At 46.0% G+C, this 20,187-nt stretch overlaps 1 protein-coding gene across 2 annotated transcripts in view; it reads left to right on the plus strand.

Moving 5' to 3' along the window:
• The first annotated feature begins 217 nt into the window (after nt 1-217).
• The window catches only part of pik3cg (phosphatidylinositol-4,5-bisphosphate 3-kinase, catalytic subunit gamma), a 60,841-nt gene continuing 40,871 nt past the window's right edge, over nt 218-20,187 (plus strand). For both annotated transcript variants that reach the window (XM_069929002.1, XM_069929003.1), the window contains exons 1-4: nt 218-362; nt 9,939-11,966; nt 18,421-18,486; nt 18,589-18,814. In XM_069929002.1, the coding sequence (XP_069785103.1) occupies nt 9,951-11,966; nt 18,421-18,486; nt 18,589-18,814 (2,308 nt within the window). In that variant the 5' untranslated portion in view covers nt 218-362; nt 9,939-9,950. The remainder of the gene's footprint in view (nt 363-9,938; nt 11,967-18,420; nt 18,487-18,588; nt 18,815-20,187) is intronic.

A 20,187-nucleotide genomic window follows, 5' to 3' on the forward strand; every position in this document is an offset into this window, starting at 1 on the left:
TTTCTCCATGCAACAGGAGCAAGTCACCCCCATCCCTGCTGTGTAATAATTGAAACCTCCATTATTCTGTGCCTGTTCCAGAATGGGCCTTGGGTACATTTGTGGAGCAATTCTTGTGACCCCATGTTCGTGTCTGTCAGCAGCAAACACTTTGACAATCAATGTGGTTTGCTTTCACTTCCTGAGTCTTCTGTGCCCACTTCCTCTGTGTCTGCTTCGAGATGGTAATCACCATGTCCGTGTACAAGGTTTGAATATCTCAGAGGAGTTGTCGGAGCTGTGTGGAGCCCGAATGCTGCTAAGTGACAGACAGCGAGGTGGGCAGAGGAGCACCCGTGGGACTTCAGGCTGACCACACGCAGGTGAGTTGGTTATGGGCTCTCTCCTCCCAGCCCCGGGGGCGAGGAGTGGCCTTGCAATGCCTCTCCTGTTACTGCATCCTGCTGGAGATTGCTCGTGTGAAGCTAAAGTGCACCGAGAAACTCCAGTGGTTGCAAGAGGGACCAAGGCCCTGATTCTCATTCCTGAGGGTGTGATTGGGTTGGTTTAAGGAGTGGGGAACTGGAGAGAGAACGGGAAAAGGGAGTATGGGCCTAGGCTTTGCATGACCTGTTAAGGACCAGGCAATGCTGAACATAAGAAAAGGATTCGGATGAAAATGATACTCCCTCTTGAGCCTCAACATCCTCCAGCCACTCTGCTCCCGGTCCCAGTCTCTGAGGCTGAGGTGAACAGAACCTTCAGAAGGGTGAATCCTTGGAAAATGTCCAGCCCAGATGGAGTACTGGCTGTGTCCTTAAAAACCAGCGTGAACCAACTGCCTGGAACCTCTATGGACAAATTCAACGGTCAGAGGTTTCCATCTTGGTTCAAAGGGGCATATTTATTTATTTGTATAGATGAAATACTTGACCTGCACATGTATTGTTTGTCTGTCTGTGTGTTATGTCTGGTTGTGTGCCTGAGTGTTTTGCACTGAGGACCGGACAACGCAGTTTCGTCGGGTTGTACTTGTACAATCAAATGACATTAAACTTGACTGGACTCATTAACTGCAGCATACCAGCAAAATATATGATCAAAATCTGGGATTTTGCAATTGGACTTGCTCATTGGTAGACCCCAATCAGTATGAATCAATACATTTGCTGACAATACCACAGCAGTGCATTGTATAAAGGAAGGGGATGAGCCAGCGAAAAGGAGGGAGATTGAAAACTTGGGTGAATGGTGCTCAATGTCACCAAAACCAAGGAGCTGATTGTTGACTTCAGGAAAGGAAAGCCAGAGGTGTAAGATCCAGTGTTTACTGGAGGATCAGAGGTGGTGAGGGTGAACAAATTTAGGCTCTTTGGTGTCACTAACTCAGACGATTGTTCCTGGACCCAACAATCAATGGAATCGTGAAGAAAGCACGTCAGTGCCTCTACTTCCTCAGGAGATTTAGTATGACACCAGAAACCCTGGCAAATTTCTACAGATGCGTGGTGGAAAGTGTGCTGACCAACTGCATCATGGTCTGGTATGGGGATACCAATACCCCTGAGCATAAAGCCCTCCAAAAGGTAGTGGACACAGCCCAGGACATCACAGGCGAAATCCTCCCCTCTATTGAGTACATCTGTGGAGAATGCCACCATCAGAGAGCAGCAGCAATCATCAAGGATCCACACCACCCAGCACATGCTCTGTTCTCACTGCTACCATCAGGAAAGAGGTTTCGGTGCCACAAGATTCACTCCACCAGGTTCAGGAACAGCTGCTACCCCTCCACCATCAGACCCCTCAACAACAAACTCAATCATAGATTCATTTACGGACTCCTAATTTGCACTTTTGATTTTTTTAATTCTCTCCGTATGGCACAATTTGTTTATGTTCATTATCTGTTTACAGTTCTTTGTTTACATGTTTATGCTGCGTACATTTTTTTTGTAATGCACTACCTATACGTGGTAATTCTGCCTCGCCTGCAGGGAAAAGAATGCTAGGGTTGTATGTGATGCCACGTGTGTCCTCTGACAATAAATCTGAACTCTGAGAACCTGGCTGGGTGGAGCCAGAGCAGAATTACTCTCAATGTCACCGAGACCAAGAGCCTTTCGCTGATTTGTGGACAGACAGGCAGAGCAATGGGCAGGCAATGGCCGGAATCGGCTTCTGCCATGTTGTAACTAAAAACATTTTTTAAAATAATTGAATTAAAAATTGACCAGTTGCATCACAACACAGAAGGTTGCAAACAAACCCAGGTCCACCACAGGCTCTGACCTCCCATCCAGTGCAGACATCTACATGAGGCACTGCCTCAAGAAGGCAGCCAACACCATAAAGGACCCTGGTGACCTCCTCTTCTCATGGCTTCCTTCAGGCAGAAGGTAGAGAAGTCTAGGTTCAATCATTTCAGTTTATTATGTACGTTGTATATGACGATGAGTTGGTGCTCTGGAGTCACCCTGGGCTGGGCTGGCTGCGATTCAAGGAGAAACATTCTTTCAGGACAGCTAGATCAGAGAGACAGCAGGGGTACCCTGAAAGAGGTGATGTAGTTAAACAGGGTGGTGGGCATAGATAAGTAAATAATCATAGATGTTTGCCCAGAGTAGGTGAATATAAAACTAGATTTCATGTGGTTTAAAGGGATTTGAGGGAAACCTCCTTCCAACAGAGTTGACATGATTGACATGGATAAGATAGGCTGAAGGGCCTATTTTCATGCTGTGGAACTCCACCCTTGGATGAAGCACTGAAGCAGACAATTTGATAGTTATTTTGCTTTTTGTTCCTTACCAAACATTGTTGTTTGTACCTTGCTAAGTACTTTGGGCGTAGTGCACTGAGAAATGCCCTTGCCACCAGGTGGCCAAGCACAAGGCAGAAAGCAATAGATAAATCAAACTGGTCCCAACTTGCTCGTAGAGTCTGGAATTTGGACTTCATTGGATGTTGGATCTTTTCTTGTTCTGCTGCTAATAATCATTCAAGCCAGAAGCACATGGTGTAAATTTAAATTAAACATACAGCACAGTAACAGGCCTGCCAGCCCACGAGTCCGTGCCATCCAATTTACACCCAATGAAACCTCTGGTACATTCTGAACGGTGGGAGAAAACCAGAGCCCCTGGGGAAAGCCCATGCAGACACTGGGGATTCGAACCCCGGTCCCGATCACTGACACCGTAAAGGCATTGCGCCAACCGCTACCCCAACCGTTCCACCCCATGCTTACCATGCTACCCTAATGTGTGCGCACAGGGTGAAAATGCGTGCTCACAACAAGGAAACAAAATTCTGTTACTTGCATTGTTGTGTGTTTTATTTTGGTGATTAGTCCACATTGAATGGAAATTTGCATGTCATCTGATCAAAGGAAAGGATTGTTGGTTGAAGCATTTCCTTGTAATGGCGATTTTTGACCCAAACAATGGCAAAAAGGGCGAGGCAGATGTGACCAACGCAGGGAACCACTTCTACCTCTGGAGCAACTTCAACTTGTCAAAAATCAGCCATAGTTCTCCACTTATTGACCAACAATGTCTGCTGTTGAGCATAACAGAAAGAGATCGAGCAAAGGAATTAAAATCTGAGCAACGGCGTCTCTATCTGGGATGACAAATGCCAGATGTGAGAGGAAGTGAGCTGAAAAATTTCCATAACTCACCAATCTGAGAAAAAGGAAATAAAGGACTGTTTATATCTTTGTGGCAACGAGTGCCCTGCATGGTACCCTTGGCACTGGATGTCAATTTGGTGAGAGGTCTCTATTCTTTACAAGGCAGCAGTCTGATGAGTGCCCCTCCACACAGTTTTATTGCAGGAGAGACTACCCACAAGGATGGTTGATGGCTTGTCTGCTGACTCTTTGATTTAAGGACCAGATATACATCTGGTTAAAATGGTAGTTTTGAAGTGAGTGTAAACAAAAGCTCAGTCTCCAAGGATCAAGAGAGGATGATCAGCAAATAAACAACAGATCAGGTAAGTGCAATAAAGTTGTATCTTGATCAAGGCGGAAGGGGTCTGGATGACTACAATACAGACAGATCCAGAGAGATTTCCTGTAATGTTGAAGGGGCTCAGAGTGAGTCACTAAGGCAATGCAGGAAACACGGTTTCCTCTGCACAGGGCTGGTGCCGCAGACACTGTGACGATGCCCAATCAACACAAGACCATGGAATATTTGGCTCCTACCGGTGGCCATAGACAAGCTCTCAGGTCTGTGATGCATCTGAGAGATGGCACTGGGGTGATCCCTCAAAACTGCACCCAAGTACCAATGTGCAATTGATTTGTCCCTTCAAGCCTGCCCTGGCCATCAAGCGCTCATTTGCACTGACCCCATTTCTATATCCTCCCCACATACTTTACACACTCAGTGAGGGATCATTTGCCCAGTTGGACCTTCTGACTCGGAGATGAGAAGTTCCACTGAATGATGGTTAAAGCAGTGGTTCCCAGCTGTGTCTTTCCCAGACATACCTTGAGTGTTCCCTTCCTTACCATGGACCACCAGTTCAATCCCCTTCCCAAACCGCTGGAGGGATGTTATGTTTGGTTGGGAAAATCTTTTGAGGATTTGTAGCAGCAGCTACACTGCTCCTGCAATAACACACACAACCAGACGGGTTGAGCTCAGTGAGCAGACTGGTTTATTGCAGGCTGGTGGGCTGCACTTATACTCCCAGACTGGACCTGGTTGAGAACCGCGCTGGAGAGCACTGATGTCACCCGGGCATCACGTGGTCCCCAAGCGCGGGTTTCTGAGCCCCGAGCTGGAAGGAGGGGAAACCACCGACGGCGCCATTTTGGCCGGCTGCCCCGTGCGTGGCTTACAAGCGGGGCTGGTTCACCTGCCTTGTGGTGAGCCGCCAAAGACTTTCATTATTTTTGTCATCAAATACACAGCCTAATTTTAGTGATGACTTGCCTCTTGCGTCAGAAAGATTAATCTTCACCGCTGACCACAGCTTGAGAAATCCTGCTTTACAGTATAAAATAAAAATCAGTTCCTTGTAAGATTGTTGGGGGGGGGGGGGGGGGTGTAGGATAACTAATCCCATTGGAACTGTGGCAATGGAATTAAACTTTTAAAATTTATTTTAAAAAAATGTAGATATACAGTGTTGTAACGGGTCATTTCAGCCCATGAGCCCGTGCCGCCCAATTTACACTCAATTAACCTACATCCCCTGTACGTTTTGACCGGTGGGAGGAAACCAGAGCCCCTGGGGAAAACCCATGCAGATATGGGGAGAATGTACAAAGTCCTTACAGACAAGGCGGGATTTGAACCCTGGTCGCAGTCTTTGGTGCTGTAACAGCATTGCGCAGACTGCTACAATAACCATGCTACCCTATCTTGAGTAAAGTTGCCGGTAGGCAGCGGGCCACGGAAAGAAATGGTCAGCGTTTCAGGTCAGGTGCAAGACTCCCAGCCTGGAACCTTGACTATCCATTTCTCTCCATGGATGCTGCCTGGTCTGCAGACTCTCTCCAACCTCTCTTTGTTTGCCCCAATTATGATTCACAAAGGACAGGGAGAGTGAAAACAATTTGAAAATGAAAGCCTACTGAATCAGTGTGTTGGTATCAGTGGCTCTGCATCAAACATCTAAATCCCCCCCAACTTCTTTCCCTGTCACCTCCCCCTACTCTGTCTTTCCTTTCCCTGTCTCATTTCGCACAGACAGGATAAATTCTCACCTCACCCATTGTCATGTCCAATGAACATCTTTTGTTGACCTGGATTTCTCCCCCAGCCAGCACCATCTGTGTTCTGAGATTTTCTGAGATTACTTGCTTATTCCTTGAAGATAACCATATAACAATTATAGTACGGAAATAGGCCATCTTGGCCCCTCTAGTCCACACCAAGTTAAGTGAACTCCACTAGTCCCACCTAAGATGGTCTCAACAATTGGAGAAAGAGAGAATATATTTAGAAAAAAATTTGCAAAGGCGGGCTTCTGAGGAGAAATGTAGACAACTTATCAATATTTCATTACCAACTTCAAACTTCATTACCAACATACAGAACAGAGAGGGCAATAATGAGAACTAAATCAAGATAAGGTCCTCTCCTGGCAGTTGAAAGCAGAGCAAGTCTCAAGAATGATTAATGCAATTAAGAAGGAATTGAATGTGACTACTAACAAACCTCAAGAAATTTTAAGCAATTTTATTCTAAGTTATATCAATTGGAGTCACAAAGAGATGATAATAAGATATAAGACTTTTTACCACAAATAAGGTTACCAAGGTTAAGTTTGGAAGAGCAAGTGGAGCTGCATGCCACCTTCATCCCAATAGAGGTGAGGGAGGCATTGAGCTCATTTCAAAGCAATAAATCTCCAGGAGAAGATGGTTTCCTGATGAGTTTTATAAATAATTTAGGGATTTGTTGATCCTGCAGCGGCTGCTACACACACAGAAATACACTACTAGACACAGTGGAGGCTTCAGTTGAACTGTTTATTGAAACTTCTCGCGTGTCCTTTAAGGGTGGCGAGAGCTCCGCCCTCACGCTGGCAGTGACATCATGATGTTTGCCCGAGGCGCGCGCTTTGACCTAAGCCACAAGGCACTGAGGTCCCCCACGGCTGCCCTGCCAGTGTGGTGATACAAGAAGGACTGGTTCACCACAAATGATATGTGCTGCCACACAAAACCTCCCCCCCCCACATAACCAACTTACGTGTTTCACCGCTTTGGCGGTTGACTTCATCGTTTTAGTCAGGCCATCAGTATTGGCTGGCTAAGGTCCAAGTGTGCTACCTCGAGTCTGTCAACTGTGAATATGTCCTCTTTGCCCCCAATGACCAAAGTGAATGCCTTGTCTGAGCACTTCAGGACTTTGTAGAGGCCCTCATAGGGGTGCTGCAGGGCCGTGGGTTGTGGGCCTCACTAAAAGAAAACAAAATCAGTTGTGGCTAGTTCTTTGGGGATGCAAGACGGGCGGCTGCTGTGGTGGGTCGGTGGTGGGGGTGCTAGTGAGGCGAGCTTGCCCTGCAAGTCTGCCAGCAAGGTCTGATTCTCGATCGTGGAACCAATGCTTGGGCCGAAGAACTCCCTGGGTAGCGACAATGATGCTCAATAGACTAGCTCCGTGGATGATACCTGTAGGTCTTCCTTTGGAGCCAGTCCGATGCCGAGCAGGACCCAGGGTAATTCGTCCATCCAGTTTGGACCAGTGAGGCAAGCCATGAGAGCTGATTTGAGGTGTTGGTGGAAACGCTCCACTAGACCGTTGGCCTGGGGATGGTACGCAGTGGTGTGGTGGAGCTTGATCCCCAAGAGGTTTGCCAGCTGTGACCAGAGGGCAGATGTGAACTGGCCACCCCTGTCACTCATCATATGTGCTGGAACTCTGAATCTGGCGATCCAGTGGGTGAGTAGGTTTCTAGCACAGGACTCAGCGGAAGTGTCTCTCAGCAGGATGGCTTCCAGCCACCTTGTCGTGCGGTCAACCACAGTCATCAAGTAGCAGGCATCCCTGGACACTAGTCAGGGACCCACGATGTTGATGTGTATAAGGCCGGGGAGTCAAACTGCTGTACCAGGGCCTTGACTTGGCACTTGACTTTGGAGGCCTGACACTATGTGCAGTTTCTCGCCATCTAGGCTACCTGTTTCTTGAGGCCGTGCCACACGAATCATTCTGTCACCATATGAACTGAGGTCTTGACCAAGTCATGGACCATGCTGAAGCCCTGCGGCCTCCATTGCAGTGGGACTACCGGGTGCGGTGAGCCGGTAGAGGCATTGCAAAGGAGCATGTCAGTGCTGTCCGGCAATTTGAGGTCCTTGAGTTGGAGGCCCGTGATGGCGGTGCAGAAAGCTTGTGTTTCTGCGCCCTCCTTCTGTGCCTGAGCTAGCTGGGCGTAGTCCAGGCCGGGGGATAGGCTGTGGATGGTGGGCCTTGAGAGTGCATCTACCATGACATTGTCCTTACCCACTCGGTGTCGGATGTCGGTGGTGAACTCCAATACGTAGGACAGATGTCGCTGCTGGCGCACCAATCAGGGGTCCTTTGACATGATGTGGGCCTGAGTGAGTGGTTTGTGGTCAGTGAAAATGGTGAATGGCCTGCCCTTCAGGAAGTACCAGAAGTGTCTGATGGACAGATACAGGGCCAGAAACTCCCTGTTGAAGATTCTGTATTTTAGTTCCGGGGGGCAGAGATGCTTGCTGAAGAACACAAGTGGGTGCTACTGGCCATTGACTGATCACTTCAGGATACCCCTAACGGCCATGGCCGAAGCGTCCACTGAGAGTGTGATGTGGGCATCAGGCTGTGGATGGGCCAGTAGGATGGCGCTCGCCAGGGCATCCTTCGTCGCAGTGAAAGTGTTCTCGGTCTCTTCCGTCTACTCCAGGGTCTTGTTCTTGGCGACGATCAATGCAAACAATGGCCGCATGAAGCGAGCCACCCCTGGCATGAAATGGTGGTTGAAGTTGACCATCCCGGTGAATTCCTGTAGACCTTTGTGGGTGTCGGGCTTCAGGAATTGGCATACGGCTATGACCTTCTCAGGTGCTGGGGCTGCCCCATCTGCAAAAATGGTATGGCCCAGGGACTGCAGGAACTGCTTGCTGAACTGGTACTTGGCCATGTTGACGGTGAGACCTAACTCTGTCTGGCAAGTAAATAGTGCACAGAGATGGACTTTGTGTTCATCATGGTCCTGACTGGCGATAAGAATGTCGTTGAGATAGATAAATGCCAAATCCAGGACTCTGCCCACTGTGTCCATCAGCCATTGAAATATCTGGGCTGTGTTTTTAAGGCTGAAGGGCATCTGCAGAAACTCGAATAGGCCAAACGGGGTGATGATGATGTCGTACAAGGTTCATCTTCAAGAAAACTCGGGTGCCGTGCAAGTTGCCGTAAAGTCCTGTATATGAGGGATGGGGTATCAGTCCAGCATAGTCACCTCGTTGAGGTGACGTTAGTTCCTCATGGGTGCCAACCCCCGGAAGCCTTCAGGATTATGTGGAGGGAAAGTTCTTTGGGGATGCAAGATGGGAAAGTGTCGGGCTATAAAATAAGATGGATCAAAAGTGAAATTATTCCCGTCACTAGAGGAGATTATAATCAGGAGACAGGTACTACTTGGTCCTGCCCTAAAGTGAGATCTTTTTGGATAAACTTGGGAACTTTATTATTACAGGAATTACATTTCCACCAAATCACATGTTGTTTTATTTGGTAATATGGTAGAAATAAGACAAAAATTGAAATTAACTATCTATCAAAAAGAATTTGTAAAGATTGCATCAGCAGTAGCAAGAAAATGTATAGCAGTGACTTGGAAATCGGACTCTCATCCAGGTATTCACTGTGGGAACGTTGAATGCATTCCCCTTGAGACGATTACTTCTAATTTTAAAAACAAATATGATATATTTTTGAAAATTTGTTGCCTGTATTTACACATTGCAGGAATTAATTTATAGATATTTCCCTAAACTCCGAGAACCTCGCGAACCTCCTCGGAAGAATTAAGAAGTGTAAGTGGTTAGATCCATGCAGTGGGGAGTGTCTTCTTGGCAATCAGGTTTCTTTCCTTTACCTTTTTAAAAATTTATTTTCTTTACTTGCTTTTTTCTTATTGTTATTTCTTTCTTTTCTTTATTTGGGGATTTTTTTGAAGGGGGAGTTGGGTTTGGGGTTTTATACAATCATTTATAATGGAACTGACATTAATGTTTGATGATTGCATTTTGCTACTATTACATGCATGGATAAAAATGTTAAATAAAATATTAAAAACAGAAGGGTTCAGGCCCGAAACGTTGGAAATATACCTTTGTCTTCTATATTTCTCAAAGAGCAAAAGACCAGCTGAGTTCCTCCAGCATTTCAGTATATTTTTACGACAATCTGCAGGTTTTTATGTTTCACTCAGATAAATAACTTTGCTCTGTCCCTTGGCAGATTCCCCCTGGTATGGAACAGTCAGCAAATGAGAAAAATGAGTTGCCCATTGTGAGGAGAGAGGAAAGCAGGGGTAGAAGGCGGAAGATGAGAGCCAACATAGCCAGGAACATGCAGTTCTATTCACTGGAGCAGCTACCCCTCGATTTTGTCCTGCCCACAAGGAGCAAATTGAGCAACACCCATGAGAAGGTCTCCATGGAGGTGCTGGGGAACTACACTGTGGAACAACTGAAAGCACAGGTTTGGGTGAAGGCTGGTGGGATCAGCGGCAGCCCAGACTTCTACCAGAAGTTTAGCCCCGACCAATTCAGGCTGCTGTACCAGAAGGAGTGCAAATGGTACGAGATATACGACAAACACCAGGTGATCCAAACCCTAGATTGCATCAACTACTGGAAGACGCTGCAGAGAAACAATGGCAAGATCCATGTGGTGGAGAAGTCAAGGGCTTCTGAAGATTCCTTGCGGTTGCAAAATGACTTGAATTACCTGATCGGCTACGACGTTACAGATGTGAGCAATGTCCACGATGATGAACTGGAATTTACTCGCCGAAAACTAATCACCCCACAGCTGAATGAGGTGTTCAGCAGAGATGCCATGCTCTACTCAATGGATCCATGTATCACATCAAAGCCTTTGCCTGAATACCTGCTGAGCAAGATCTGCCACAACCACATCTTCATAATCATCCATAGAGGAACGATGAGCCTAACTATCAAAGTGTCCATTGACGAGACACCACGAACCATTTTGAAGAACTTTTTCAAGAAGATGGCCAACAAGATGGGGCTGCTGGGAATCTCAGAGTCTCACAGCGAGGAAGACTTTGTTCTCAGGGTCTGTGGCAGGGAAGATTACATAGTTGGAGACAACCCAGTGAAGGACTTCTGCTGGGTGAGAAGCTGTCTGAAGAACAGCGAGGAAATTCACTTTGTCTTGGTCCAGCCTCCGGACCCAAAGTTGGACGTGGTTCAGAAGGAAGAGTGGCCTCTTGTGGATGACTGCACAGGAGTGACAGGATCCCATGAGCAGTTGACCCTGGAAGGAAAGGATCATGACAAACTATTCACTATATCCCTCTGGGACTGCAATAGAAATTTCCGAGTCAAGATCATTGGGATTGATATACCCATGCTCCCAAGAAACACGGAGCTTACGGTGTTTGTTGAGGCCAGCATCCTGCATGGACAGCAGATCCTTGCACAGCAGAAGACACCTACGAAGGCCTTCACCGAAGAGGTCTTATGGAATGCATGGCTTGAGTTTGATATCAAGGTCAGAGATCTGCCCAAGGGGGCGCGCCTGAATCTGCAGGTTTACTGTGGTAAAGCACCAGCTCAAGGCTCAAAGGGTGCATTCCAGTCACAAGACGATAGCACGTTGGACAGCAGGAGCAAGAATCATGTGCTGTACTATGTCAACCTGCTGGTGATTGACCATCGGTCTCTCCTAAGGCAAGGAGAGTATGTACTTCACATGTGGAAGATCCCTGATAAAGGCGAGGAACAAGGGACTATTGAAGCTGACAAGCTCACATCAGCAACTAATCCTGACAAGCAGAATTCCATGGCTATTTGCATTCTACTGGACAGGTACAATTACCCTATTGCACTGCCCCAGTGCCGTCAAACCCCTCACTGTAAGCTGGAGAGGTCAGGCCAGGAAATGCACAGTCAGCTACGCAAGCAGTTTGAGGAGATCATCAACATGGAACCCCTGAGCCCACTGAACGTGGAGGACAAAGAGCTGCTCTGGCACTTCAAGCATGAGTGCATGAGGCAGCCTAAGGCCTACCCCAAGTTCCTTAGCTCAGTAAAGTGGGGTCAACAGGAGATGGTGCTGCAAACCCACCAACTGCTGGACAACCAGGAAACGTGGGACAGCAGTCCTCTGGATGTGGGGCTTGCAATGCAGCTTCTGGACTGCCGATTTTCTGATGAGCAAGTTCGGACATTGGCTATTCGAAAACTGGAAACCCTTGACAACAGTCAGGTGCTGTGTTACCTCTTGCAGTTGGTCCAGGTAAAATAATCCTTAATTATATGCGCAGAGTATTTAAAGACAAAGTCAACCATGAGTGATTGGTGTAGAACTCAGTCTGAGGATTGATAACCCAGCAGGGCAGATGTCACATGGAAGCAGGGACTTCAGTCCATACCACCTAACTTGTCCATCCAAGTATTTGCCTGAATTTGGCCCATATCTCTACAAAACTTTCCTATCTATGTCTTATGAATCTTCCTGTGGCAGCTCGATCCACATACCATCCACCTGTGTGGGAAATTATGCTCCTCAGATCCACTTTAAATCTTGCTGTAGTCAATCTGGGCCTTTGAGACTGGCCTACCCCGGGAGAGACTTGGCTACCGTTCACTTTATCGGTGTCCCTTGTGATTTTGTATATCATTATAAGACCATCCCTCAGCCTCTTATCCAAAATAACAATAGCTTCTTGTTGGGAACCTTACACGACCTTCACTCCAGGCATGGTTCCTTAACTCTCCCCGTGGTTAGGCTATTCCTGTTCACACTGGTCTCTGCTGCCCAAACAGCTCTTCCTGCTCTGTAACCTCCCCCCATCCCATTCCCTTTCAAGTGTGCTACAGAAATACTGAGTTTCTCTTCCTCCACATCCTTCTCGGTGTTGCTAACCTCCAACGCTGTGGGTTCCTTTCATTAATTCTACCTATTAGCTACCTGTGGTCATTGCCATCTCTGCAGGGGTGGGGGGGGGGGGGGCATGGGTACAGTAAATGTGAGTCACTACAATGGACCAAATATCATCTTGGCCTCCACAGAATCTCCAAATAATTCCAGGCTGGACAATCTTTTCTCAAAACGAACCTTTTTCTTTCCACTCACATGCCACTTTAAGTAATCCTGATGCTCTGTGATTAGTAAGGGATTACTTAAGGTGGGATGTGAGTGGGAAGGGAAGGTTGAGAATGTTAGAATCAGAAGTACCTTCACAGAATTTGCTCGAGACAAAAATTGAGAACAAAGAACATTTATTATACAACAATGCAAAGTTGGGTGCTTCCCCTTACCCTGGGAATACACACATACACTGGGGCTCACCCAACTTTTATACAGTTTATTTCAGTATAGGAATACCCTCCCCCTTACATTCTTCTGCCTCCTGGATAGGTTTGGCATTAGGCAATCCTGCCTGCCTACATGCTGTTTCTGTGAACTTGGAGGACCAGGGGGTATCCTGTCGGTGTCTCATCATGTCATTATCCTCATTGTCCTTATTCACAAACCTGCCTTTGTTCTAATTTACACCTTCCCAACTCTCAGGGCTACAACCTCTTCATATGTAGAACTTGCTAATACTGTCTAGGGCTTACTAATTACATATGCAAAACCTGCTAATTCTATCTAGGGCTAGAAGACCTTAGGATTACTTAAAGTGGGATGGGAGTAGAAAGAAAAAGGTTGAGAACCACTACACTAACCTCTGCAACAATCTCCTCTGTACTTCCTCAAGCCTTGTTACATCATTCTCAGAAAAGGTTGACAAGGATGTTGCAGGATTGCAGGGAAAGGATAGACAGCTTAGGACTCTGTTGATATTGGGTGAGAGAAGAACATGAGGACGTGGGTTTAGGGTGAAAGGAGAAATGTTTAAGGGGAATGTTAGTGTGGCGCTCTTCACTCTTAAGAGTGGTGAAAGTGTGAACCAAGCTGCCAGGTGGTGAATGTGGGTTCAAGTTCAACATTCAATGGATTCATGGATGGGAGGAGTATGGAGAGCTGTGGTCTGGGTGCAAGTCGATGGAACAAGGCAGAATCATAGTTCAACACTGATAAAAGGGTGCTGTAGTGTTTTTTTTTAAACTTTTTAAATTTAGAAATACCTCACGATAACAGACACTTTTGGCCCACAAGTTTGTGCCGCTCAATTACACCCCATTAATGTACAATCCCCGGTATGTTTTGAACAGTCAGATGAAACTGTAGCCCCTGGAGAAAGCCCATGCAGACATGGGGAGATCATACAAACTCGTTACAGATAGCCCGGGATTCGAACCCCAGTCCAGTCCTGATTGCTGGTGCTGTTCTATGGTTCCATAGAGCCCAGAGGACCCAAAACCAAGCAGCAATAGATATTCACCGACAAATGGTTACTTAAACAAAAGTTGCTTTTAATTATCTTTAAACATGAAAACAGAATCACACTTTAACTTATCACTATTAATTTTTATATAGTTTATTTCAGTATAGGAGTACCCTCCCCCTTACATTCTTCTGCCTCCTGGATTGGTTTGGCATTAGGCAATCCTGCCTGCCTACGTGCTGTTTCTGTGAACTTGGAGGACCAGGGGGTATCCTGTCGGTGTCTCATCATGTCATTATCCTCATTGTCCTTATTCACAAACCTGCCTTTGTTCTAATTTACACCTATAGTGAAAAACCCCCTTCTAATTCTAAGCACATGTATGTAACGTGTGTGTAAGTTCAGACAAGTTATTTGATTCACAGTCTAATCTCACTTCTCATTCCTCCAAGTTCCCTGGTTGCAGACATTTCTTATACTGTGCACAGAATTTAACATTTATGAATTTTACCAGGCTTTGGTGCTTGGTTACCACTCAGGAAGGTTCTCGTCGGTTTTCAGAGAGAAATTTGTTGTTTGCTGGACACAAACTGATCCCTTCTAATCAACCACTTCAGTGTCTTGCCAAAGAAACTTGCCCCATTAGGGTTTTCCAGATGATAACCTCTTTCTTTCATGTCACCACAGAGTTCCTTTTTGTTTCTCTTATTTCAAATGAAACATTTGACAGCCAGTCCTCTCCTCTTGTATGAACGACAAGGGCTTTGACCAGGCTGAACTAAGCATTCACCACCCATCTTCCAAATGGGTTTTTTTCACAAGCTTTCCAGCTTGTCCTGTTCCAGTCCCAGCTGCTGCTGCTGATTGTAAAACTGCAGAACTGAATTCTCTCCCTCTCCCTCTCACTCAGAGAAAAGCCTGTTTAACTTTCTCTGCTTGAAAAAACCACATGATCCTCTTAGAACAGCAAACCACACTCAGACAGCCTACGGCTCTGAACCTACTCCTCCGTTCTTTCATTTGTTGCTTTTCAAAACAATAATTCATTAGTGAAGTCCCTTGGGCACTCCCCAAAGCTTTTGCAAAGGCTCTTGGAGCCGGTCTGTCTGGCTTGAGCAGAGCTCCAGTATTTTAAATGAGATCCATTTTAAAGTGTTTGTATGTGACCTGCACTAAAAAGCTGCTCTAATTTATCTCCCAAAAACATATCTATAATCTGTCACATATGGTTGTAATGTGGTGGCAGAATGGGCGACATGGTTGGCTTAGTGGTCAATGCAATGGCGTTACAGCACCAGTGATCCGAACCAGGGTTCAAATCTTGCACTGTCTGTAAAGAGCTTACATGTTCTCCCCATTTCTGCGTGGGTTTTCCCCAAGGGCTCTGGTCTCTTCCCACCCTTTGAAATGTACCAGGGGCGTAGATCAATTGAGTGTAAATTGGGCAGCACAGTTTAAATTAAAAATTAATTAACTATTGTACTTGATCTGAAACCCAGTGTGTTTCGAATCCTGAACCAGTGCAGCACAGATGTTTTCATTGAGCCTGTGAGGTTTGTTCGAGCCTTTGTCGCAGTCTCTAGCTTCCTCCTAATAGCCTTGATAACTTTTACATTCAAATATTTATCCATCTGAAAGCCACAATTACAACTGGATCTACCATCTATTCTAGAAGGGTCTGGCACACTGATCTCTATCTTGCTGAGGCCAGTTGGCAGCTCTCAGACCCCTTTTCCAATCTACCCCTCCTCCTATCTACCCCTTCCACAGAACCCCACCACTGCCTCCACCACCATCTCCAACCTCATCACCTCTGGCCTCCTCCCTCCCATAGCCACCACCCTTCACATCCACACTGCACTTTTCTACCTTCTACCCAACCATTCGGGCAGACCCATTGTTTCTGCCGGTTCCTTCCCCTCCGAATTAATTTCATCTTACCATGACTCTATATTTTCTCCCTCGGTCCAATCACTCCCCACCTACATCCATGACACCTCACCTCACCTCACATCTGGGCCTGTTGAATACTTCCAGCATTCTCTATTTTTATTTCAGACTTCCAGCATCTGCCCTCCAGTAACCCATCCAGTTATCTGAGTTAGCTCAAGGATCATTGCTGAGCTAAAATCTCTGCCTCCTGGCACTGTGTTAATTCAGTACCCAAGCTAAAAAGGTTCAAAAGATTTGATTCCCAATTGTATACTTGGGGCATTTAGAGATGGGCAATAAATGCTGTCCCTTTTGGAACATGTCTAATGAATGATTAAAATAAAGGTTAGTCTTAGCTGCAAGTGTCTAAAATCCTTATACTTTCACTCTCCTCCTCCTGCATCTGAGATTCATCACCCATATACTGACGCTTACCATACCCGTGCATGTGCGCAATTAACCCGACGTGTCACATCGCTTACGTCATTGGCGGTGTCTGGCACGGCTCCCGACAAAGGGAAGTACACGACAACGATGATTTCTCCAGGCTAAGGCTGTGGTGACTCACAGTTTTTAATTTTCACTTTTGACCTCATTCCTGACATCACTCACCGTGTCTTCTATATTTAATTCAGAATCAATGACGTATACAATGAAGAGGGAAGTTCATGGAGCGACATAGTTCTCAAAATCCTGAATGGCCATTCCCCTTTGCACTGAGACACTTTGGCATGAATATTGGCACTTTTTCTTTTATGATCAATTCACTGTGTGAAACCTTGTTGAACTCTTTTGACTGCACATATACAACCTGACCAGACCACGGTGCACACACATACATAACACACAGCACACAATAATCACATATATACATAAAGATATAATAGAAAAGAAATGTACTGTATATATTTCACACAAGATCACAAGAAAAAGGAAGAGAAGTAGGCCATTTGGCCCCTCGAGTTTGCTCTGTACATCTACCCTAAGCTAAACTGTTCTGGCCTTTTCCCCATATCCCTTGATACCCTGACTAATTAATTTCCTCTTTAAGCTCTCCCGATGCCTCCACGGCTGCATGTGGCAATGAATTCCACAAATTCACGACCTTCTGGCTAAAGAAATTTCTCCTTGTGTCTATTTTAAATGGGTGCCCTCTATTTCTAAGACTGTGCCCTGTTGTCCTGGTCTCATCCACCAAGGAAAACATCTTATTCTCATCGACTCTGTCCAATCCTTTTAATGCTTCTATGAGATCCCCTCTCATTCTTCTCGACTCCAATGAATACAGTCCAAGAGCTGCTAAACATTCCTCTTGCATTCCGGGAATCATCTGGTCAATATTCTCTGTACTTTATTACATCAGAACATCCCTTTTAAGGTAAGGGGCCCAAAACTGAACACAGTTCTCCAAATAAGGTCTCAGCAGTGCCCCGTAGAGCTTGGGGATGACGTACCCTGTTCTTCCTGCAGCCAGTGAGAGTGATGAACAGTATATGGGAAGCAGCGATGCTAGGTCCCAGTTGACAGTCCTGATTTTGATGCTTCTCTTCCTCCTCCCTGATGGCAGTGTGAGGTAAAGTTAAAGGGAGCTACTGCTCCCAAGATGAGGTTTTCCAGTGTGGATCATCTGAGATGTCCTCATTCTTCCAAAAACATGGTTTCCCCTCCACCACCATCAATTCAGCCTTTACCCACATCTCCTCCATTTCCTGCACATCTGCTCTGGGCCCCTTTGGCCCCAGACACAACAAACACAGGATTCCCTTTGTCCTCGCCTCACACGCACCAGCCTTCACATTCAACACGTTATCCTCTGCAAATTCCGACATGATCCCACCACCAGACACATCTCTCATTCTTCTCTCCCTCGGTGACCCTTGCCCACTCATCCCTTCCTGCCGTCCCCTTTGGCTCCAGGAAGTGTCACGTGCCCACACCTCCTCACTCACCATCATTCTGGGCCCCAGACCGTCCATCCAAGCGAAACAACACTTCATGTGTGAATCTGTGGGAGTCATCTGCTGCATCTGGTGCTCCCAGTGCAGCCTTCTCGACATTGGAGAGGCTGGATGGGGGCTGGGAGGTCACCGCTGAGCACCTTCACTTTGTCGTGATCGCCCAGTGGCCAACCACTTCAATTCTGCGCCCCACTCCCTCACTGACATGTCTGGCCATGGCCTCATGCTCTGCCAAACCAGGACCACTTGTACATTTGAAGAGCAACATCTAACATTTTATCTGGGCACTTTACAAATGGATGGCACCTGCCTCCTTTTCTCCAGCTCTCTATTCATAGAGCCATCCCCCCTCCCCTTGCTTGCTTGCTAGTATTCCCTCCCTCCCTTAGACACCAATACTCCTGCCTGTGGGCCTGTGCAGTTTCCAGTCATGGACCCCAGTGTGTAACTTGGTGTCACACTTTGATCACATTCCTGTGTCCTTGTTATTTTTGACATGAATTCATTCAAATGTTACTCATTTCAGGCAGTCAAGTTTGAGCCCTATCATGACAGTGCCCTTGCCCGATTTCTTCTCAAAAGAGCATTAAGAGTGAGTATTTAATCACCCTTAACCAAATTCAAAGATTTGTAATTGATTGCTTCCCCCTTCCAAACCTAAATAAAATTGTTCCCTCTCTCATCTTGTCTTTAGAGTAAGCGAATTGGTCACTTTCTGTTCTGGTTTTTGAGAAGTGAAGTGGCAGAGTCGATGCACCACCGTCAGCGCTACGCGGTCATTCTCGAGGCGTATCTCCGAGGCTGTGGGGCAGCCATGCTGACAGACTTCATGAAGCAAGTCAGGGTGATGGAAGCTCTGCATAAAGTGACTCTGGAGATAAAGAACTTCACAGCTGAGAAGTATGATGTTTCTTCTCAGGGTACGTTGACCATTTAGGGTCACATCGAATTGCTTGTTTATCGCCATTGGTACCCAGATGCAGTGAAAAGCTTTGTTTTACATGCTATTCAGGCATGTCAACCTATGCTAAAGTCCAATAGTGCAAAATAGATGTCCTACCACAACACGCAACCAACCATAACAAATGACTGCGATTGACTTTGCATGCGCAATGTAGTTTGTGTGACCATCATTAACATCACTGATTATTTGAAAAATATTTCTACTTTTAGAGAGAGATGTTGTAATAGCTTGTTCATGAGTTCTGTTTTCCTCATTAAGTCAACTCTGACTGATAAGTAAGTTGAGTCTTAAACTTTAGACTCTTCCTCTCTGGTCTGGCTTATTTCATTTGTTATCAGCTTGTGTTCTCGTACCAAAATAAATATAAGGGTCACAAGAGAGTGAGGCTGTGCAATGAATTTTCATCTTTCTGACCAAAGCTTAAATCCAGTCCAAATGGAGGGAACAATACTTTGTCCAATCCACTGGGTGTCAAGCTTCTGGGAAATGGGTTGACCTGTGTCTATCACTTCCAAGGCATAGAACACTCAGCTTGGAGTAGATACATTTATTTGAACAGAAGGTAAACTCAGGATATCACTGTACGCGTGAATTTTGCTGAGCTGTGTGCATGGAACTGGGAAAATGGGAAATTAGAACAGAATTAAAAAAAAATTTTAGACATACAGCATGCTAACAGGCCATTTTGGCCCACGATCCTTTGCCGTTCAATTACACCCATTTGATTTTAACACCCCCCCCTCCCCAATATATCTAATGGTGGAAGGAAACCAGAGCCCCCGGGGAAAACCCACACAGACATGGGGAGAACGTACAAACTCTTTACAGGTAGTGCGGGATTTGAACCCCAGTCCCGATTTCTGGAGCTGTAACAATGTTACACTAACCGTTACACCAACCGTGCCACCAAAAAAAGAAATACTGAGCAGATCAGGCAGCATCTGTGGAGAGAGAAAGAGTTGATGGCTTGGGACAGAGAGACCCGATTGGATTGATTTTCCAAGTGTAATTACAGCCATGGTGGCCTGAATGGCTTCCTGCAGTATATAGATTGGGACATAACTTCATAAAGGAATGATTGATTGAGATAATCTTAAACCAGGGATAAACAGCACAAATCCCAACATAAATGTACATAGTACCTCTCGTTAATTTGGAAGTCCCTGAGTAACTTTGGGTCGAGGAGATATTTTTCGACTATATCTGCCATTGGAAACTCGTGATCCAATTTGTGCATTTTGCAAGTTCCCACAAACACCAATATGATCATGACAAGATTATTTGTTTTATTGATGTTGTTTGAGGAACTGAGATAATTTACCCATTCTT

Source organism: Narcine bancroftii, chromosome 3 (genome assembly GCF_036971445.1).
Source record: "Narcine bancroftii isolate sNarBan1 chromosome 3, sNarBan1.hap1, whole genome shotgun sequence".
NCBI lineage: Eukaryota > Metazoa > Chordata > Chondrichthyes > Torpediniformes > Narcinidae > Narcine > Narcine bancroftii.